The sequence below is a fragment of the Muntiacus reevesi genome, chromosome 1, assembly GCF_963930625.1.
Source record: "Muntiacus reevesi chromosome 1, mMunRee1.1, whole genome shotgun sequence".
In the NCBI taxonomy this organism is placed as follows: domain Eukaryota; kingdom Metazoa; phylum Chordata; class Mammalia; order Artiodactyla; family Cervidae; genus Muntiacus; species Muntiacus reevesi.
Genome location: NC_089249.1, coordinates 47084526 through 47107275, shown reverse-complemented (window position 1 = coordinate 47107275; position 22750 = coordinate 47084526). Strand labels below are relative to the sequence as shown.

Here is a 22750-nt window from a genome sequence, read left to right as displayed (position 1 = left end):
ACACGCGTGAATGGCTGAACAAAAACCAATGTTTAAGACTCTAAGGTTCCAATGCAAGGAGTATGGATTTAATCCCTGGTTAGGGAAGTAAAATCCCACATGCAGTGCAACTGAAAAAAAAAAAAGAGTACTTTCCTCCTTCTCTCAATGGACTCAGGCCTGCCAATGACCTTGTCCACTAGGGAAACAAGGGCAGCTGAGGACAGGTTGGAGACATCCTCTTATCCTCAGCATCTGGTCCAGAGTGTGAGCCCCTGAGGGTCATGGCACCAGGGGCTGGGCAAACAGGCTGGCTGTGGACCACCAGTGACTTGATCTTTTCTGAGCAGAAGCCAGGTCCCTGGGAGGAGAGAGGGCTCTTGTCTCTTCCATCTTCCAGGCCATCGTGTTCTGTATTAAATGTCTGCTCTTTAGGGAAGCCTTCTCTCCAGGGCTCAGAGACACCACGACAATGTGTTCCCCGGGGAGGCTCAGATCCAGAATGGCCTCTGAGTTCTCAGGCCTCTGTCATCTACCCTGCTTGTTTCCCCTATTAGATGAGTCCCTCCATCTCTCTACCTGCCCGCTCACTTACCCATTTGGAAGCTACCTATTTAATGTGTCAGGTGCTTTCCCAGGCTCTGGGGCAGCTCCCTGTGAGGCAGTGAGCAGGTCATCACTGAATGTAGTCTGAGAGCAGGCACACGGGAGAGGCCAGGCGGATCCAGGTTGGAGGTTTCTCCAGCAGGCTCGTATGTCAGAGCCAAGGAGTGGATCTGCTGGCAGGGCTGACCCATGACATGACCCACGACATGATCTATGCCCTGTCAGGTGAGGAAGGACCAAAGATAGGGGAGAGGGTGAGGGCCAGGTCAGGACGCAAGAAAGAAGGGGCATCTTGGGACTTCCCTGGGGGTCCAGTGGTTAAGACTTCACCTTCCAATGCAAGGGGCGAGGGTTCGATCCCTGTTTGTGGAGCTAGGCTCTCATATGCCTTTTGGTCAAAAATAATCAAAATATAAAACAGAAGCAATATTGTAATAAATTCAATAGACTTTAAAAATGGTCTAAATAAAAAAAGATCTTAAAAAAGAAAGAAGGCACATCTAGTCTAGCAAATTGGCAGTGTGTGTATGTTTGTGTGTGTGTGTGTGTGTTGTGTGTTTACCATGATGGTAGGATGGAAGATGTACAGGTAGACGAGGTGGTCCAAGAAGGTAAGTCTTGGCAGGAGCTCTCCCATCTGTCCTGTGGATTCTGAGTTCTGTCCTGATAGCATGTAGCATGACTGGACCTCATTAGCTCAGCCCCAGCCTGACCCCCATTCTGCCCAACTACACACAACAACCTTGACTTATATGCAGTGTTGGGCTTCCCTGGTGGATCAAATGGTAAATAATCTATTCACAGTGCAAGAGACCAGGGTTCTATCCCAGGGTCGGGAAGATCTCCTGGAGAAGGAAATGGTAAGCCACTTCAACATTCTTGCCCGGAAAATTCCATGGACAGAGGAGCCTGGCAGGCTGCAGTTCATAGTGTGGTAAAGAGTCAGACAGGACTGAATAACTAACATTCATTTCCTTCATACACTGGGTTATACCCTTGACTTACACCCTGGGCAGAAAGAATGAAGATTTCTCAGGCACTTGTTTTGAAACCAGTACTGGAGACATTGTTATATTGATCATGCCTTTTAAGATTTGATTCTGGGGAGAAAAAAGTTTCTCTTAAGTTAATGGAAGTTATCCCTCTGTGGATATATTTATATCTCTATACCTATATAACTGCACCTATATCTGTATCTCTCTATCTATATCTAGATATGTTTAGATATACCTATCTAGATATACATGTCTAGATATACATATGTCTAGATATAGATATGTCTAGATATACAGATGTATAGACTCCACTATTTGCTAAATTTTATTTAATAAGTACATGTTACTTTTATTTATCTTACTTGTTTTTATTATTGAAAATGTGGTATGAGTTTCTCCCTACCAAGTAAAAAGATATATCCCTACATATTCTAGACATTGCCTTGGTAGGGGAGAAACTCATATCATGTTTTCAATAATAAAAATAAATATGGTAATTAAAACCAATATATCCTCTTTAAATAAATAAATTTAGCAAATAGTGGAGAATAAGGGAAAACAAAACTGCCACAATCATTAAAAGTAACTCAGTTTAATATTTTGAATATTTTATACTATCTATAGGTTTAAAAATGGAACTTACCACATGTATGTATAACTTTGAATTCTGCTATTTTTCAAAGATAAATTCAACCTTTAACCATATAGCAAACTTGACTTTGAAGGCTAGCAAATTTGCTCTCTTCTGTTTTACAGTATTCAATTGTTTCCACCTGAAAAACTGCATTTTATTTGCTTTTTTTTACAGTGCATCAGCTCAGTTCAGTTCAATTCAGTTCAGTCGCTCGGTCGTGTCCGATTCTTTGCAACCCTATGGACTGCAGCACTCCAGGCCTCACTGTCCATCACCAACTCCTAGAATTTAGTCAAACTCATGTCCATTGAGTTGGTGATGCCATCCAACCATCTCATCCTCTGTTGTCCCCTTCTCTTCCCACCTTCAATCTTTCCCAGCATCAGGGTATTTTCCAATGAGTTGGTTCTTCGAATCAGGTGGTCAAAATCTTGGGAGTTTCAGCATCAGTCCTTCCAATGAATATTCAAAATTGATTCCCTTTAGGATGGACTGGTTGGATCTCCTTGCAGTCCAAGGGACTCTCAAGAGTCTTCTCCAACATCACAGTTCAAAAGCATCAATTCTTTGGCCCTCAACTTGCTTTATAGTCCAACTTTCACATCCATACAGGACTACTGGAAAAACCATAGCTTAAACTAGACAGACCTTTGTTGGCAAAGTAATGTCTCTGCTTTTTAATATGCTGTCTAGGTTGGTCATAACTTTCCTTCCAAGGAGCAAGCATCTTTTAATTTCATGGCTGCAGTCACCATCTGCAGTGATTTTGAAGCCCCCCAAAATAAAGTCAGTCACTGTTTCCATTGTTTCCCCATCTATTTGCCATGAAGTGGTGGGACCTGATGCCATGGTCTTAGCTTTCTGAATGTTGAGCTTTAAGCCAACTTTTTCACTCTCCTCTTTCACTTTCATCAAGAGGCTCTTTAGTTCTTCTTTGCTTTCTGCCATAAGGGTAGTATCATCTGCATATGTGAGGTTATTGATATTTCTCCTGGCAATCTTGATTCCAGCTTGTGCTTCATTCAGTCCAGCATTTCTCATGATGTATTCTGCATATAAGTTAAATAAGCATGGTGACAATATACAGCCTTGATGTACTTCTTTGCCTATTTGGAACCAGTCTGTTGTTCCATGTCTAGTTCTAGCTGTTGCTTCCTGACCTGCATACAGATTTCTCAGGAGGCAGGTCAGGTGGTCTGGCATTCCCATCTCTTTAAGATGAAAAAAAAAAAAAAAAAAGCATCAGCTCAAGTCCTTATTAAAATGAAAGAATTGGTCTTTTCAAGTGGAGCAGTGCTTGATGGTGCAGACAGGGCCTGAGGATTCCAGCACTGCTGGGAACGCCTACAGGAACATCCACCCAGGGCTGGGCTCCTGGAGGAGTCTGCAGTAGCGGGGCCAGCAGGAAGCTGTGAGCACCTGTTGTGATCTTCACCAAGAGAGTGCCTGAAGGGATGTGGGGACTGGGGAGTGGGCGAAACAGCGTGTCTTCAGGACACCTAGAGGTGTTGAGGTGTGCTGAAAAGCTCATGTCTTCACTGTCCTGTATCAGCTGTGGGGTTTGCAAAAGTCCCTTATCTCCTTGAGCTTCAGTTTCCTTCTTGGTAAAACAGAGGATAACAACTCAACCTTTGCAAAGTTGGTGTGAGCAGTTAATGAAATAACACAGGAAGCGCCTGGTTGGTTTTTTTTTTTGTTTTGTTTTGTTTTCTGATTTAAAACAACAAAAAGAGCTACGGTTCCAAATGCAGCCATGGGTTGTGCTTGGCGAAGCCAAGAGTTTGAGTATTTGAAGGTGGACTACAGGGGCTTCAGAATGTTCCAGAAACGAAATGAATTGCGACTACTCCTTCACAGCACTTGAACAGGGGGATGAGAAGGTGACTGTCTCCTAAGAGAGTACAGAAGAAGCTGGGTCCGCAGGAGATAAAAGTTCAGAGCAGAGATGAATGGGGCTTCCCGGGTGTGGCAGAAGCCCCCTAGGAAGGTGGAGGGTGAGGAGGTGGGGCTGTGGGAGGCGAGGGAGGATTTCTCTGGCTCTGTGGCCTAGTCTCCCTCCTCCACCCGCCCACACCCAGGGCTCAGTCCTGAACCCAGCGCTCTCCCATCTGGGCTCCACTGTGGGCGCCCAGCCCGGCCCCTTGGGGTCAGTCCTTCCCGCCCATCACTCCCCGGATCCAGTCCACGTAGTCGAGCACTTTGGTGTAGAAGCCGTACCCCTTGCCACACCCGACGCCCCAGGACACGATGCCCGTGGCCACCCAGCGGCGGGCGCGATCGTCCCACACCACGAAGGCGCCGCCGCTGTCCCCCTGGCAGACACTCTGCGGCCGCGTCTGGTCCCCGGCGCAGAACATGCCGCTGGTGAACGCCTCGGGCCTCCGTCTCTCCCGGAGCCAGGCCTCGCAGGCCGCCCTCGGGGCCACGGGCAGCCGCGAGTACTTGAGCTTGGTGCTCAGCCAGCCCATCTCCACGCCGAAGCCGCTGACGTAGCCCCACCGGCCGGGCCGGTACAGGGCCTCGCGGTCCGGCAGGCAGACTGGGAGGAGGTGGGGGCCCAGGGGCACGCTGCGCTCCAGCTCCAGGAGCGCGATGTCTCCGTGGAAGTCGTGGGGCTCGTCCTGACGGTAGTCCGGGTGCACGACCACGCGGCGCACGGGGTGGCCGCCCAGCTCCAGCATCTGGTCTGTGTCCGCGTGGCCCAGGAACACCTGGGCCCTCCGGTTCTTCCCGAGCAAGATGCTGTCCTTGGGGTGGATGGTGTGGGCAGCGGTGAGAACCCAGCGGTCGCCCAGCAGGGCCCCACCGCCCCTGCCATAGATGCTGGTGAGGGCCTGCCAGGGGAAGCTGCCCAGCTCAGCTCTGGAGGCACCAAGGGACTCCTGGGTCTGGGAGATGGGGACCACCGGCCGTCCACAGACTGAGAGAGAGGGAGGGGTAAAGTCAGCGCTGTATCAAGAGATGCTTATTGAAAACCTGCTTCTGCAACCTCCTCTTCCTCCTCAGCCATTTTTAAAGCTGCTTTTTGATTTTCATCTTTATTTACTTACTTATTTGGCTGCACCATGCAGGCATGTAAGATCTTAGTTCCCTGACCAGGGGTTGAACTTGTGCTCTCTGTAGCGGAAGTGCAGATTCTTAACCAGTTGCACCACTTTTTTCCTAAGCCACTTTTTTAGACTCCCTGCCACCTTCTTTGAACAATATCGTGCAGCAAGCAGCATTTGTCTGCAGTGTCTCCTGTCTGTCTCTGTGTCATTTCTGTATTTTTGACATCTCCCCCTCCCAGAGCATGAGGTCAGGTTGCCCCTAGAGCTTTCTGTGGCTCTGGAGTAAAACCTGACAAAGGTACTAAGATTGGGTTAGAAAGGCAATGCTTGACTCAAAAACTGAGTTTCAAAAATGGTGGATCTGAGGAAATTCCCTGGTGGTCCAGTGGTTAGGACTCTGTGCTTCCACTGCCATTGTAATTCCGTTCAGTCCCTGGTCACTGAACTAAGATCCCACAAGCTGAATGACTCAGTCAAAAAATTCAAAACAAAACAAAACAGGCAACCAGCCAACAATGCTAGATCTGAACCATCATCTATTGCTGGTAGGAATATAAAATGGTTCAACTGCTGTGGAAAACAGTGTGGCGATTCCTCAAAAAGTTAAACACAGAGTTAGTATGTGGGCCAGCAATTCCACTCCTAGGTCTATACACAAGAGAAATGAAGGTGTTCTCTCTGTAGCAATACCCATAAAAAGCAAAAAAGTGTAAATGACCCAAATGTCAACCAATCACTGAATGGATAAACAAAGTGGTTTGTCTGCATGGTGGGATTCTATTCAGTCATGAGAAGGAGTGGAGTACTGACACGCGCTACGGCGTGGGTGAACCTGGAAAACATTACGCTGACTGAAAGAAGCCAGGCGCAAAAGCTCTTGTATGATCCCCTTGAGATGCCGTGTCCAGAACAGGCAAGTCCATAGAGATAGAAAGTGGTTAGTGGTTGCCAGAGGACTGGGAGAAGGTAGAGTTGGCGTCTCTTTTGGGGATGAGGGAAATGTTCTAGAATAAGTGCTAATGGTTGCATAACATTGTGAACTTGCTTAAAATGACTGAATTGTGCACTTTATGATTTTTATGTTGTATGAACTTCACATTACACACATAAAAAATGCTTTAAAACAATGCTAGGCTTTCAGGCACTATAGCGTCAAGGTAGGGAGATATTTGGGGGAAGAGAGCCTATCTGTGTATCCTTAAAGCAGGCCATGTCAAGAGAGGGTTTTCCCTTCTTTCAACCCATCTGTTTCTCTTCCTCCTTCATTTTCCATCTGGTTAACTCCTTTCTGGCTTTTCCTTTCTGGGTTATCCCTTGACCCTCAAGAAGAAGGGGTGAGTTCCTTGCTCCTCCTTTTCTGGGCCTTCTTGGTTCCCCTTTCTTTCCTCACTTTCTGCCTTTTCTTCCCCCTTTCTATTCTAAGGCCGCTCGGCACCCACAGGCCCAAACGCAGCTGAGGCCTTTCTGGGAAGCGGCCATCTTCATGGCACCACAGGTGCCCACTCACCAGGCACACAGCGGGGAGCCTCCTCCCTTTCCTGGGTCTGCTTCCAGGGCACCTGGACAGTGCAGGTGAGTGTCCCTGAGGAGTGAAACAGGGGAGGCAGAGATTAGGCTTAGATCTGGGAGGTAGGGGCTCAAAGAGGCCTCAGGTCTCTCGGGGGTGGGAGGGGAGTAAGACAGGTAGGAACTGAATCCTCAGCAGATGGGGACTCACCTGAGGGCTCGGCCTCGTAATAGGGCTCCTGGCAGCAGCTCTGGATCTCACTGGGGTTGTCTCCAGGTGTGTGAATGGCCTTGGGGCCCCCAGTGGCCTGGTTGATGGGCTGAGTATAAGTCACAGCTATAGGAAAACAGTGGTCATTAGTACGGAGAACAGAATTGCAAACTGGCAACCCAGGTATTGAATCTGGTCTGTCGCCATATTTAGTTTGACCTGCACAGTCTTTTGGAAATTTTTATTTTTTTATTTATTTGGCATTGCATCACAGCTTGGAGGATCTTAGTTCCCCGACCAGGGATTAAACCCAGGTCCTTGACAGTGAAAGCATCAACTCCTAACTACTGGACCGCAGGGAATTCCCAGCATAGTCTTTTCTTCTTTTTTTAAACATTTGAATTATTTGAATTGTTTTTCACCAATCAGATTGTTAATGCTAAAAAAGTTTGAAAATAACTGTGAAATTAGGGAAGGGGAAACAGACATTTTTCATATGTGGTCAGTGGGAGTGTAAATTAGTAAAACCTTTGTAGGGAGATTTAGCAATATAAAAATTAAAATTACACACATTTTTCAATTTTTTATTTCTAAGAATTCATCTTCAGGCATGTGCTCAATGATGTATATACAAAGATATTCAGAGCAGTACTGTTTGTAGGATCTACCTATCTATCAGTGAAAGACTGATTAAATATACTATGATGCATCAATAAAGGAATATTGTATGGTCTTTAAAAGAATCAGGCAACGCTAACTGCCTAAACCCTGGTGGTGCAGTGGTTTGGACTCAGCACTTCCACTGCCAGGGCCTGAGTTTGATCTCTGGTCAGGGAGCTAAGATCCCACAAGCTACAAGTTGTGGTCAATATATATATATATATATATATATATATATATATATTTAACTGAATGAAAAAGGGCAAATTTAAAACATCATGACTAGTATGCAACACACACACACCACAGTATTTGTATTCCAGCGGCCTAGAATGCCTTTGGAAGAATACCCAGGAAACAGAACAGGGTCACTTTTGGGCAAGGGAGCCAGGGACTAAGGGCCAGAGATCAGAAGAAGATTATTTTTACTGAAAATTTTACTCATGGGCATGCCTTATCTTTCAAAAAGCCTGGGGTTACCATTTGTAAGTCTAGAATTTCACTTAAAACTCTGAATTTTCAGTTTCGGTTAAAATATGAGATGATCTGCCAGCACTGGGGCTGTCAATCTGCAGGGAAACAATGGAGCTGAGCTGGTGCTCAGGTACCAGGCTGGTCACCAGAGGGCAGGCTGGGCAGCAAGTGGCTAAGCCCTGGTATCCCGAATGCCCAGTCTCAGCTTCCACTGGTCACTTCAAGATACCAGGGAGGGCTCCCCTAGTGTTCCAGTGGTTAAGAATCTGCCTTACAATGCAAGCAACATGAGTTTGATCCCTGGTCAAGGAAGATCCCACATACCACGGAGCAACTAAGCCCGTGCACCACTAACTACTGAGCCCATGTTCCACTATAAGAGAAGCCACCGCAGCAAGAAGCCCGAGCACCGCAACTAAAGAGTAGCCTCCGTCACTGCAACTAGAGAAAGCTGGCAGGCATCAATGAAGACCCAGCACAGCCAAAAAATAAATAAATCTAAAAAAAAAAAAGATACCGGGGCCAGTGCTGTGGGCAGGGACTTCCCTCCCTGCACCCTGGGGGCACCCTCACCCACGGCTTGGTAGAGGGCCAGGAAGCCCTTGTGGAGGCCTGGGGTCTTGTCTTCAGAGGCCGGGGCACTGAAGGTCAGCCGCAGACTGTTCCCTGAGGACACAAACTCCCTCTGACCAGGGGGCCTGCCCAGCAGGGAGCCCTGCTGCCCGCAGAACTGGCCGAGATCCATCCCACTGGCTGTGATCTGCAAGTGGAGGGGGTAGGCAGGTATGGGGTGATCCTGACCACCTGTGGTCATAGGGTCATGTCAGTGTGGACCCCAGCCCCGTCTTGAAGGTTCTGCACATTGTTGGGGTTTGGAAGCTGTACCACCTCCTTGAAACTTCCTTAAGTCAGTTCCTGTTCTATTCCTGGTTCCCAAGTTTCTTCAATCCATGACCAGATACCTAGATGATTTCTTTAGCCTGCCATAGTTACATTATACAGCCCACCTTATTTCAGGAATTGAAATGGAAACTTATAATAAATGGATTGTACAATGTTATAGATGGAAGTTCATAACATTGTACCAGAGGCTGTGGTCAAAATCATTCCCAAGAAAAAGAAATGCAAAAAGGCAAAATGGTTGTCTGAGGAGGCCTTACAAATCGCTGTGAAAAGAAGAGAAGTGAAAGGCAAAGGAGAAAAAGAAAGATATACCCATCTGAGTGCAGAGTTTCAAAGAATAGCAAGGAGAGAAAAGAAAGCCTTCCTAAATGAAGAATACAAAGAAATAGAAAAAAACAATGGAATGGGAAACACTAAAGATCTCTTCAAGAAAATCAGAGATACCAAGGGAACACTTCATGCAAAGACGGGCACAATCAAGGACAGAAATGGTATGGACCTAACAGAAGCAGAAGATATTAAGATGAGGTGGAAAGAGTGCACAGAAGAACTATACAAAAATGATCTTCATGACCCAGATAACCATGATGGTGTGATCACTCACCTAGAGCCAGACATCCTGGAATGTGAAGTCAAGTGGGCCTCAGGAAGCATCACTACAAACAAAGCTAGAGGAGGTAATGGAATTCCAGTTGAGCTCTTTAAAATCTTAAAAGATGATGCTGTGAAAGTGCTGCACTCAATATGCCAGCAAATTTGGAAAACTCAGCAGTGGCCACAGGACTGGAAAAGGTCAGTTTTCATTCCAATCCTAAAGAAAGGCAATGCCAAAGAACGTTCAAACTACTGAACACTTGCACTCATTTCACACATTAGCAAAGTAATGCTCAAAATTCTCCAAGCTAGGCATCAACAGTATGTGACCTGAGAACTTCCCAGATGTTCAAGGTGGAGTTAGAAAAGGCAGCGAAACCAGAGATCAAATTGCCAACATCTGCTGGATCATAGAAAAAGTACAAGAATTCCAGAAAACCATCTACTTCTGCTTTATTGACTACACCAAAGTATTTGACTCTGTGGATCACAACAAACTGTGGAACATTCTTAAAGCAATGGGAATACCAGACCACCCTACCTGCCTTCCTAGAAACCTATACGCAGGTCAAGAAGCAACAGTTCTGAACATGGAACAATGGACTGGTTCCAAACAGGGAAAGGAGTAAGTCAAAGCTGTATATTGTCACCCTGCTTATTTAACTTCTACATCATGCGAAATGCCGGGCTGGATGAAGCACAAGCTGGAATCAAGATTGCCAGGAGAAATATCAATAACCTCCCATATGAAGATGACACCACCCTTACGGCAGAAAGTGAAGAGGAACTAAAGAACCTCTTGATGAAAGTGAAAGAGGAGAGTGAAAACTTTGGCTTAAAACTCAACATTCAAAAAACTAAGATCATGGCTTCCAGTCCCACCATTTCATGGCAAATAGATGGGGAAACAAAAGAAACAGTGGCAGATTTTATGTTCTTGGTCTCCAAAATCACTGCAGATGGTGACTGCAGCCATGAAATTAAAAAAAAGCTTGCTCCTTGGAAGAAAAACAATGACAAACCTAGACAGTATATTAAAAAGCTGAGACATTACTTTGCCAACAAAGATCTGTCTAGTCAAAGCTATGATTTTTTCCAGTAGTCATGTATGGATGTGAGAGTTGGACTGTAAAGAAAGGCTGAGCGCCGAATAATTGATGCTTTTGAACTGTGATGTTGGAGAAGACTCTTGAGAGTCCCTTGGACTGAAAGGAGATCAAACCAGTCAATCCCAAATGAAATCAATCCTGAATAATCATTGGCAGGACTGATGATGAAGCTCCAATACTCTGGCCATCTGATGTGAAGAACTGACTCATTGGATAAGATGCTGATACTGGGAAAGATTGAAGGCAGGAGGAGAAGGAGACAACAGAGGATGAGATGGTTGGATGGGATCACTGACTCAATGGACATGAGTTTCAGCAAGCTGTGGGAGTTGGTGATGGACAGGGAAGTCTGGCGTGCTGCAATCCATGGGGCTGCAAAGAGTCTGACGCGACTGAGCGATTTAACTGAACTGAACATTCAGCTCCTAAGCCCGACAGTGCAGGCATACAACATGCTTGATGCTGCATTTTTAATGACTGATGTGTGAGTTCTTGCTTTCGACTCTAGGGATTTGCAGTGTTTGTGTGTCCCTTGGTGAGGCTTCCTGACCTGTGGCCTTCTCTCTTGTTGGTGGGGCCCAGATGGCAGGGTGAACAGGTAAGCATGGGGCCTCAGCTGGGAGACCTGGCTTCCTGGGTAAGCCTCGAGTTTCAGGGCCTGGCCCCCTCCCCCTGCCCTGGGGCTCCAGCAAGGGCCCTCCCCGTGCGGAGTCCCTCCAGAACCCCACCCAGCTCACTGTGACGGAGTCCCGCTCACAGTCCGGGGACGGCTCCAGGTCAAAGTCCTGGAACAGGAGCCTCACAGCATAGCCCTCTGGAGCCTCGATGTCCGTGGAGCTCTCCTGGCCTTTGACGTACGGCTCTGGGTACCCAGGGGACGTCAGCTTCTGGGGCAGCCACTGGGCCAGCAGCACCACGGAGCCCTGCGTGGGGCAAGCCTGGAGGACTCCCCAGACGAGGAACCACCACTTGGGAGTGGGCCAGCGCAGATGCGGCTGCATGGCTGTGGCCTGGGGCCTGCGGAGACATGAGGGGGGCAGGCGGCGCTAAGAGCTGAGAGGCCTGGGCACCTTGTCCACACCCTTATGGCCCCTCCTGCCCCAATTCCTTCAGCCTCCTGGTCAGCCTGTGCTTGGACTGTGGGTTTTCCACCGCTGCCCACCTCCCTGGAGAGGCCCATCCAAGCAGGAGCTGTTTTCTGTCTGTTTCAGCCAACCCCAGGCCCACCCTGGCTCTGAGGAGCCTGGAGGTTACAAGTGAGAGGCATATACATGTGATAGTGTCCTGGCTGGAGCTTGAGCCAATACACCCCAGGGATGGCTGCTGGAGGCTCTGTGTGTGTGTGTGTGTGTGTGTGTGTGTGTGTGTGTATGTGTGTGTATGTGAGTGTGTGTGTGTGTGTGTGCACATCTGCCCCAGGGTGCCTTTCCCATGTCCCCAAACTTCTCTCAGCCTCACCAGTCTCCTCAACCTCCTCAGCCCCACCATCCTCCCCAGTCTCCTCAGCCTCCTTAGCCTCCTCAGCCTCCCCAGTCTCCTCAGCCTCTCCAGCCTCTCCAGCCCCTCCAGGCACACTCACATGTCGCCTGGGCAGCGGGTGGAGTGAGGCTTCCCCACAGACAGTTCCCACAACTCTGAGACCAGGCATCCGGAACCCGACATCGGAGTCCTGAGAGGACTTGGCCCGGGCCAGGGAACAGGAAGTGGGGCTGGAGAAGGCCCTGTGGGGGAGGAGGGAGAAGTTACTGGAAATGAGTTGAGTAACTCTCCGCAGTTCCCTTTTCTCTAATTCTCTGGATTGAGCGCCACCTGCTGTCTGATTCAAGAATAGCTCACCTACCCCAAAGCAGAGGAAAAACGACTCCACAACCGCCCTGGCCCCGAGAGGCCATCAGGGGTGGGTGGAGGCACCCACTCTTGTCTTTTTCTCACTGTTTAATTTTTACCTTGTGCGTGTCTTACACTCGATAGGATGGCTCCTTCTGAGTTAGCCGTTCGCCTTTAATCAGCAAGACTTCCCCTTCCCTGACCTCCTGCTCATTCTGTAACCAGCCAGCCTCAGGTAGACATTGAACTTTGTGACCACCCTACCTCCCGCCTCACCAAACAGGACTGGGGGCCGCCTGAGGCAGTCCTTGAATCCGGCTCACAGGCCCCGGATGCTGCTTGTCCAGCAGGCTCGGGCTGACGCAAGACAGGGTGAGTTTCAGGCCAAAGCTTCTGTGGACAGGTGGAGGGGGGTGGGGGTGTGTCTGTGGACAAAGGGCTGAGTGTCTGAACGCCCAGTGCTGCCACAAAGCTGATTCCTGTCGCTCCTGGTAGGTCACAGCGCAGGGATTCCTCCTGTTAATTCAAGTACCTGCAGGCTCCGAAGCTCTTAAAAACTTTGGGGAAAAAAAAAAGGTCAAACAGAGTAATGGAATTTTACCTTTATGCTAGAAAGGAGAAGAGAGTCCCAAAGGTATCCGTCTGGTCTAACAAATAATCCACAGTCTCACAAGTACTTATGCTTTCTGGAAATGGAAAAAGTTAATTACTTAATTTACTATTATTTTGTGGACCATTTTTAAAGACTTTATTGAATTTTTTACAATATTGCTTCTGTTTATGACTCAACTGGTAAAGAATCTGCCTGCAATGTGGGAGACCTGGGTTCGATCCTTGAGTTGTGACGATCCCCTGGAGAAGGGGAAGGCTACCCACTCTGGGATTCTGGCCTGGAGAATTCCATGGACTGTATAGTCCATGGGGTCACAAAGAATCGGACACGACTGAGTGACTTCCACTTCCACTTTTCTGTTTTACATTTTGGTTTTTTGGCTGCAAAGTACCTGGGACCTTAACTTCTGAACCATGGGTTGAACGTGCTTTGGAAGCTGAAGTCTTAACCTTTGAACCGTCAGGAAAGTTCCTGAAGAAGTTAAGTTAAATATCGTTTTCAGAGGAATAAGTTATCAATGGCTGACCAGAGTTGCAGCCTTTTGTTTCTTTGTTTTGGGGCTGTGCTACACTGCAGACAGGATTTTAGTCCCCCAACCAAGGATTGAACCTGCCCCAGGCAGTGGAAGCTTGGCATCTTAACCATTGGATTTCCAGAGAATTCCTGAGCTGCCGCCTTTTAAAGTTTACAAATGCCATTGCACTGCTCCTATAGCAATCATCCCTGAAGTCTGAATATTTTAAAAAGATTCCTCCATACAAGTTACACTCCCAAAGATGACAGAAGTATAACAGAGAACAGGATTATTTATCTTCACTGAATGTTCTCGATTCATCCTTTTATCAGGATCAACTCTGTGAAGAAGAATCATGTCTGATTTTCTGCAACTCCAGGATAAGAAGGATTATACTCTCATCTTCCTGAGATTTATTTCATTTCATGAGCATTTGTGGGCTTGCTTTCTAAAACCAAGTACCAGCATTTCATTACAGAGTACTTAGAGGGGAAAAAAGGGCAGCTTAACATGTTCAAAGGAAAAGAGAAAATTAAATGGATATCAGACACATTGTGTTTTCCATCTTCAGGTGGGAGAACAAAGGACCTTCCAAGGGGAGTGTGAGGGCTTGGCCCAAGCGAGGCTGTGGGACTGTGTCTGGGGAAGGCTCAAGGAACAGGTGCAGTGGAAAGTTCTTGGAAATATAGTGATTGTCAGCATGACCTTAAAAAAGTTTCTAGAGTAGATACTACTTGCTGTCTGACTCAGGGGTAAATACTGGAGATGGTTTATTTTCATTCTATTTTTTGGCCCTGCAGCATGCAAGATCTTAGTTCCCCAACCAAGGATCGAATCCCGGCCTCCCTGGGTTGGAAGCTCAGAGTCTTAACCGCTGGAGCACCAGGGAAGTCCTGAAACCTGCCCTTTTATTGATATATAACTCTTAGGGTTACAAGGAGCACCTGGGAAGCCAGAGACACATCCACAGGCATGAACAACAGTGCCGGTCCATGACCCATCTGGTGGGAAGACACCAGCTGAGGCTCCCATGGGGGCTGGGGATCCTCCTCTAGTCTTCCGTTGGAGCATCATTCCCTGTTCCCTTGGACAGTCTGTGTGGGCTGGGTTGTACTCTGCTCCTGAGCTTGTGCTCCCTTCCTAAGAGCAGGATTTAGTGGAGTACCTTGGTTAGCCCATCGTTCCTGGAGACGTTCTGGAGGAGAGGAGGAGGAGGCCCTTGAAAGAAAACCCCAAGGCAGGCAGGACGCCAATTTGCATGGGACTAAAAGCCTTCTTGGGATGTAGGGCTTTCAGTTTTAAAACTGGGGAGATTCTGGATGAACCAGGACAGCTGGTCAGTCTAAATGGACAGGGGGTAAAGTGCTAGCTGGAGACTGGGTGGGAAAGAGGGCAGGGGACCAAGAGAGTGAAGGGGAGAGACCCCTCCTGGAGCTGGAGTCTGGAGAGGCCCAGGGCCTGGATGTAGTCCCCATTTTGGTGAATCTGACCCTTTGCACAGGAGAACCTGACCAGGGCCCACCTGGGTGGTGCAGCTGTAGTGTGTGTTGGGGTCAGGGGAGAAAGCCATAGGGACTGGAGGCCGAGAAGGAGCCTCAGCTGGTGACCGCATGCCCATGTGGGACTAGGGGGACTAGTGAGGCAGGCCCGTGTGGGGCTGCTGGGGGTCAGCAGTTCCCCAGTCCTGCTTCCAGGATCACCTCCACTCTTTGGGACCTCCTCTCCAGCTGGCAGGGAGATAGAAGCAGCTGTTGCTCTGTAGTTTGTAACCTGGGCAGGAGAAGCAGAAGTAGCTGCCCCATCAATTATGGCAGAGATTTAGGCATGGGGGTCCTCAGGGTTGGGAGTGGGGAAATAGGGGAGTCTTGGGAAAGGAAGCAGGTCTTAGGTAAAGCAAGCATGCTTTTCTTAATTTCTGCACCACGGGGTGCTTTTGCTCACCTCCATCTGCATGTGGGCACAGGCCATGTGAGGATAAGAGGTGGGGGCCATAGCATTGAGCCTGACCCACCTTCCTGAGCTCCAAGCTCAAGTGCATCATTCTCTCGCTGTGTGATGCTTGGTTCATAATCAGGCTATAAGCTACTCGAGTGTCTCAGATATTTCTACATCATTCCTCTCAACAATGGCTCTTTGGGGGCAGGCTCCAGGCAACCCAGCTAGGACTAAAAGAAGATGACTTAAATTTGGGCTATTGCTCATCTCAAGACAGTCTACAGGTTGAGTGAACCAAGTTAACTGCCTACTTGAAAAAAAAAAAAAAAATCAATAGTTTTTGGAGGAACATCACAGAAGCCACAGACTTTAAAATGCCCAGGATATAATCCACAATTACTCCAAATAAGAAGATACAGGAAAACACAAACCACACTCTAGAGAAAGACAACAGACCAGCCCCTGAGATGACCCAGATGGTGGAGTGAGAGCCCAACGACTTCAGCACACAGAGATGCAAAGCTACAGCCCGTCGGGTAGCGAGCTATGCTCCTTTGAAAGAAAAAAGACAGGAACACAAGCAGAGAAACAGAAACTTAAAATATAGAACCAAAAAGAGGCAGGATATGAAATTTTAAAAAATCACTGGCTTAATAGAAGGATGGAGATGGTAGAAGAGTCAGTGACCTTGAAGACAGATAAATAGAAATTAACCGACCTGAAGGACAGAGAGGGGAAAAAACTTTCAAAATGAGCAGAAACTCAGGGGGACGATATTAAAAAAAACCCTCTAAGATATGTATTTTTGGAGTCCCAGAAGGAGGTGAGGGAGAGAGAGTGAGGCAGCAAAAATATTCAAAGGAATAATGGCTGGAACTTTCCAGCTTTTGTGAAAGGCATATATCTTCAGGTTCAAGAAACTTCATAAACTCCAATCGGAATTGAAAATAAACAAAAAGGCACATCAGAGTCAAACTGCTAAAAACTAAAGATAAGACGGGAATCTTGAAAGAGGCTGGACAGAGATAAAGGACATGCCGCAGAGAACAACATTCTCAATGTCACTGCTTTCTCATCAAAAACCATATAGAAGCAAGCAGTGTCGCAGCATCTTCAGAACACCAAAAGAAAAAAAGGTCCTCAGCTCTGAGTTACTTTGCCAGTGAAAATGTTCTTCAAGATTGAAGATGAAATGAAAGCATTTTCAGATAAAAGAAAACTTCAAGACTTTGTCGTGAGCAGAGCTGCTGTGGGAGAGATGCTCCAGTCTGTAGGGTTATGGGCAGGAATCAAGGTGAATGAGCTGAACTGGAGGACAGACCAGAGACCCTGATGGCTCAGAGGGTAAAGAATCGGCCTGCAATTCAGGAGGCCTGGGTTTGATCCCTGGGTTGGGAGGATCCCCTGGAGGAGGGAATGGCAACTCACTCCAGTATTCTTGCCTGGAGAATTCCATGGACAGAGGAGCCTGGCAGGCTGCAGTCCACGGGGTTGCAAAGAGTCGGACATGACTGAAGCAAGTTGGCATGTGTGCAGAGTTGATTTATAGGGTTGTGCCAGTCTGTGAAAGGCTATCGACAAGGAATGCTAATACTGCAAAAAGAAACTAGAAACTATAAGGAGGAGTCAAGAAAAGTTAGAATATTCATTTGCCGAGACAAAAGCTGAGCTAGAGGCCCTGAATAGCAGAATGAATAATGCAGAAAAAAGACTAAATGATCTCAATACTTTTCAAGGGTATAGAGTTTGAGACAAGTTGCCTAGAGCAGGCACTAAAAGTAAATTTAAAAACAAGATTAAAAAAAAAAACAGAAGACAAAGAGGTAGAGCTAAGAGGCCAATCTATGGATTGAAATGAAATTCTGATCTCTAACTCCATTTAATTTGGGAGGACTTGCTTCTAGTAGGGTGACCTATTAGAAATCGTCCTGGTTTGTCTGGGACACAGGGCTTTCAATCCTAAAATGGATTCAGTCCCAGGCAGACTGGCAACTTCTTGTCTTTCAATCATCTATTCTATCCCCCTTCCCTTAGTCAAATGTGAGCCCCTAAAGAGTAGAAGCACATTTGCTCTGTGGAGGCCCCCACCCTCAGCAGAAGAACTGAATAAAGAAAATAAAGGAAACAAACTATGAAATTCTAAGTACACTATGTCCACAAAAATGGAAAACACAGGAACAGTCTAAAATAAATACCCTATACAGGAACAGTATATTAGAGAATAGGGCTACGGATGGTTTAAAAAAATGTTACTCTGTTAAGTGAAATTCTTGTAATGTTACTAAATGACTTTGATAATTACAAAAGGACTTGGTAGTTATGGAAGGACTGATGCTGAAGCTGAAGCTCCAATACTTTGGCTTCCTGATGCAAAGAGCTGACTCACTGGAAAAGACCCTGATGCTGGGAAAGATTGATGGCAGGAGAAGAAGGGAGCGACAGAAGATGAGATGGTTGGATGGCATCACTGACTCAATGGACATGAGTTTGAGTAAGCTCCAGGAGTTGGTGATAGACAGGGAAGCCTGGAATGTTGTAGTCTATGGGGTCGCAAAGATTCTGACACAACGGAACGACTGGACAACAAAAATGATCATTGTGACCAGACAGCCCTTTCTAAGCCAGATGAGATTAGAAGAATGAGGCCATGGATTCTGAAGACAATGATAGACCTTGGCTCTGGGGACATCTTGAATCCATGGGGTTAATGCCACACAGATCCTTTCAATCCTGGGAACTTCCCAGCTTTCAATCCTTTGTGATCCCATGGACTGTAGTCTGCCAGGCTCTTCCAGGTTTCTCCAGGCAAGAATACTGGAGTGGATTGCCATGCCCTCCTCCAGGAGTTCTTCCAGACCCAGGGATAGAACCTGGGACTCCCACATTGCAGGCAGATTCTTTATTGATGAGACCATCGGGGAAGCTCCTGGGAGTTTATATCTCAAAGCAAATCTGTATTCTGCTGTCTTTACTCTGCCCTTATCTCCAGTTCTCACTTACACCTTCTGAGCCAACTTCTGGGTCTACTGAGTTGTGTTTCTCATTAACTGAGAAGGCAGAGGGCTGAGGCAGGGAGGGGGCAGTCTTTAAAGCTGTGGTGGGATGGAGACAGAGCAGGGGGAGAGCATGGCCACCAGGGCACTAAGTACAGAGACTCATTTTCAGTTTGGATTTTTATTTTTGCTTTTATTTCTTTAAGTAAATAAATAAATTTATTTATTTTTGGCTGTGCTGGTTCTTTGTAATAGTGCACGGGCTTCTCATTGCAGTAGCTTCTCTTGTTGCAGAGCACGGGCTCTAGGGCACAGGCTCAGTAGTTGAAGCATTCGGGCCAAATTGCTCTGAGGCATGTGGGATCTTCCTGGATCAGGGATCGAACCTGTGTCTCCTGCATTGACTGGTGGATTCTTAACCGCTGGACCACAAGGGAAGTCCTTGGATTTTATTTTTGCAATTCCCGTTGTTGCTGCCACCTGCTGTCCTGCATGGGGAAGGGCCCACGTGGGCAGGGATGGCTGGGTAGCGGGTGGAGGTGGGGTGCTGGGTTTTCCAGATCAGGGAGGTTTTTCTGCAGCCTTCATTAGACCTTAGAATTTAAAGAGGAGTTTGCTGTCTCTTGGATTCCAAACAACCTCAGAAGACCCTGGGCTGAAAGGGTGGGGCAGTTTCCTGTCTTTAGACAGCTCGCCCTGGATCAGGACAGGTTCCATGCCCAGAGTCAGGTGAGGAGAGGTAGTACAGGAGGTGGAGAGCAGATGGGGCTAAGGAGGCCTGAGTCAGGGATCCTGGGCTTCTGTCCTTAATGGTCAGTATAGATGTGGACAGACCAGGGATTTAGAGGTAAGAGTGACTCTGCTGGACATGGTGAACCGACTTACGGGCAAGGATTGGGGGGAAGGAGAGCGTGAGACGAATGGAGAGAGCAGTGTGGAAGCATATAGTCTACTGTGTATAACATAGATAGCCAATGGGAATTTGCTATATGACTCAGGGAACTTAAACCAGGGCTCTGTAATAATCTAGAGGGATGGGATAGGGTGGGAGGTGGAAGGTGGGAGATAGGTCCAAAAGGGAGGGGACATATGTACAGTTCAGTTCAGTTGCTCAGCTGTGTCCAACTCTTTGCGACCCCATGGACTGCAGCACACCAGGCCTCCCTGTCCATCACCAACTCCCGGAGTTTACTCAAACTTGTGTCCATTTAGTCGGTGACACCATCCAACCATCTCATCCTCTGTTGTCCCCTTTTCCTCCTGCCCTCAATCTTTCCCAGCATCAGGGTCTTTTCAAGTGGCCAAAGTATTGGAGCTTCAGCTTCAACATCAGTCCTTCCAATGAACACTCAGGACTGATCTCCTTTAGGATGGACTGGTTGGATCTCCTTGCAGTCCAAGGGACTCTCAAGAGTCTTCTCCAACACCCCAGTTCAAAAGCATCAATTCTTTGGCCCTCAGCTTTCTTTATAGTCCAACTCTTGAATCCATACAGGACCACTGGAAAAACCATAGCCTTGACTAGATGGACCTTTGTTGGCAAAGTAATGTCTCTGCTTCTTAATATGCTGTCTAGGTTGGTCATAACTTTCCTTCCAAGGAGGAGCAAGTGTCTTTTAATTGCATGGCTGCAATCACCATCTGCAGTGATTTTGGAGCTCAAAAAAATAAAGTCAGCCACTGTTTCCACTGTTTCTCCATCTATTTGTCATGAAGTGATGGGACTGGATGCCGTGATCTTAGTTTTCTATATGTTGAACTTTAAGCCAACTTTTTCACTCTCCTCTTTCACTTTCATCAAGAGGCTCTTTAGTTCTTCTTCACTTTCTGCCATAAGGGTGGTGTCATCTGCATATTTGAGGTTATTGATATTTCTCCTGGCAATCTTGATTCCAGCTTGTGCTTCACCCAGCCCAGTGTTTCTCATGATATACTCTGCATATAAGTTAAATAAGCAAGGTGACAATATCAGCCTTGATGTATTCTTTTTCCTAATTGGAACCAGTCTGTTGTTCCCTGTCCAGTTCTAACTGTTGCTTCCTGACCTGCATACAGATTTCTCAAGAGGCAGGTCAGGTGGTCTGATATTCCCATCTCTTTCAGAATTTTCCACAGTTTATTGTGATCCACACAGTCAAAGGCTTTGGCATAGTCAATAAAGCAGAAAGACATATGTACACCTCTGGCTAATTCATGTTGATTAGCAGAAATGAAACCAATATTGTAAAGAAATTATCCTTCAATTAAAAAACAAATTTTTAAAGATGAGTGACTCTGTTGGAGTTGGGTCTGTCCTTGCTCCTGTACCCCCGAGTTATCTCTGGTTTCAAGCTAACTTCCATAGCCTAAGGGTATTTGGGTGGGATTGAGTCAATCTGAGGGGTTCCCAAGTGGTGCTAGTGGTAAAGAACCAACCTGCTAATGCAGAAGACTTAAAGAGATGCAGGTTTGATCCCTGGGCCGGGAAGATCCCCCGGAGGAGGTCATGGCAAACTACTCCAGGATTCTTGCCTGGAGAATCCCATGGACAGAGGAGTCTGGTGGGCTATAGTCTATAGGGTTGCAAAGACCTGGACACGACTGAAGTGACTTAGCACATGCATACACACACACACACACACACTCATGAAACAATCTGAAGGGCAGGTCTACCACTAGCCTTGCCCCTTTTGTCCACCTTCCCTACTCTGTCAGCTGTCTGTCTACAGTATCCACTGATCACACTCCTCCCCAGTTTAAAACTTTTCAATGACTTTTCTCTCTGATCCTCAAGATGAAGACCAGGCTCTTTCTTTATCAGGGCACCTTCTTCACTACAGGCCCACAGAGGTACCCTCTATATCTGTGGATGAGCTCCTGCTGTGGGACAGGGAGGGAGAGTAGGCACCAGGTAGGTGTTGGAGTTTTCAAGGCAGGTGCCCAGGGAGGAAGGGAGCCCGTGGTAGACAGGGGTGTCCAGGAGCTGGGGTTGGCAGCAGGGACAGATGGTCATGGAAAGGGTGCCTGAGCATCCTTCCTGTTCTGACCCAGAGGGGGAGGGAGGGAGGTTCACCTCCAGTAACCCCACCCCCTTCACTGCTCTGAAGTGAGAGTTCCGGCCTTTGTCATGTGACCCCACCCCTCGATGCTGTGTTGTTGTTGTTGTGTCTAACTTTTTGCGACCTCATGGACTGCAGCACACCAGGTTCCTCTAACTGCTGCTCTCTGTCCTCTGCTGTCTCATGGAGTTTGCTCAAATTCATGTCCGTTGCATCAGTGATGCTATCTAACCATCTCATCCTCTGCCACCTGCTTCTCCTCCTGCCTTCAACCTTTCCCAGTATCAGCGTCTTTTCCAGTGAGTTGGCTCTTTGCATCAGGTGGCCAAAGAACTGGAGCTTCAGCTTCAGCTTCAGCATCAGTCCTTCCAATGAATATTCAGGACTGATTTCCTTTAGGACTGACCACTTTGGTCTTCTTTTGGTCCAAGGGACTCTCAAGAGTCTTCTCCAACATTCCAGTTCAAAAAGCATCCATTCTTCTGTGCTCAGCTTTCTTTATGGTCCAAGTCTCACACCCATACACGACTACTTGAAAAACCATAGCTTTGACTAGATGGACCTTTGTCAGCAAAGTGATGTCTCAGCTTTTTAATATGCTGTTTAGGTTTGTCATATCTTTTCTTCCAAGGAGAAAGGATCTTTAATTTCATGGCTGCAGTGACAGTCCATGGTGATTTTGGAGCCCAAGAAAATAAAATCTGTCACAGCTTCCACTTTTTCCCTTCCACAGCTGGGTACCTCGCCCTTTGTTAGATAGAGAGAGCAGCCTTGTGGATGGATGGTGTCCTTGAGATGGCTCAGCAGGGTCTCACCTGGTGGCCTGGCTAATATTCACTCTGGTCTTCATTTGGTGGTAGGGCTCTGGCATCGTGATGGATCTGGCCTGGTGAATGTTCAGAAGTCACAGTGTGGCTGGCCAGGGGGCTGCCTGTAGTCTCTGACCTCTGGGGAGAACACAGGGAAACAGAGCCATTAAGACACCTTCCCTAGTGGCCTCCTCTTTCCCGTCATCAGATTTGGCTAAACCCGCTGGCATCTGCTTTGAGTCTTCTTCCGCCCATGTTTCTCCATCTCACCCTCCCTCTTTTCAGCAAAGAAGGATCTGG

At 47.3% G+C, this 22750-nt stretch overlaps 1 protein-coding gene across 2 annotated transcripts; it reads right to left on the bottom strand.

Annotated features, from left to right (window-relative positions):
- Window positions 1-2156: 2156 nt before the first annotated feature.
- On the bottom strand, window positions 2157-12643 carry C1RL (complement C1r subcomponent like). 2 transcript variants are annotated; one of them, XM_065942021.1, is made up of 7 exons: window positions 12562-12643; window positions 12301-12442; window positions 11459-11738; window positions 8689-8875; window positions 6982-7107; window positions 6772-6846; window positions 2157-5134 (listed from the first exon to the last, which is right to left on the bottom strand). In XM_065942021.1, exons 1-7 carry the CDS (start codon window positions 12611-12613, stop codon window positions 4362-4364), a joined length of 1635 nt encoding a protein of 544 aa, XP_065798093.1. In that variant the 5' UTR covers window positions 12614-12643; the 3' UTR covers window positions 2157-4361. The 2 variants fall into 2 exon arrangements, with proteins under 2 accessions (XP_065798093.1, XP_065798098.1); XM_065942026.1 differs by lacking the exon at window positions 8689-8875 and having other exon boundaries at window positions 11479-11738.
- Between the last annotated feature and the right edge of the window lie 10107 nt (window positions 12644-22750).

Excerpts from the sequence above, each read along its gene's own strand:
- C1RL (XM_065942021.1), bottom strand. The coding sequence starts at position 12,613 with ATGGCCTCTCGGGGCCAGGGCGGTTGTGGAGTCGTTTTTCCTCTGCTT. Across the intron at positions 7,108-8,688 it reads GGCCCTCTACCAAGCCGTGG|CTGTGACTTATACTCAGCCC; the intron begins GTGAGGGTGCCC and ends GTTTTCCTATAG. Across the intron at positions 6,847-6,981 it reads TTACGAGGCCGAGCCCTCAG|GGACACTCACCTGCACTGTC; the intron begins GTGAGTCCCCAT and ends TTCACTCCTCAG.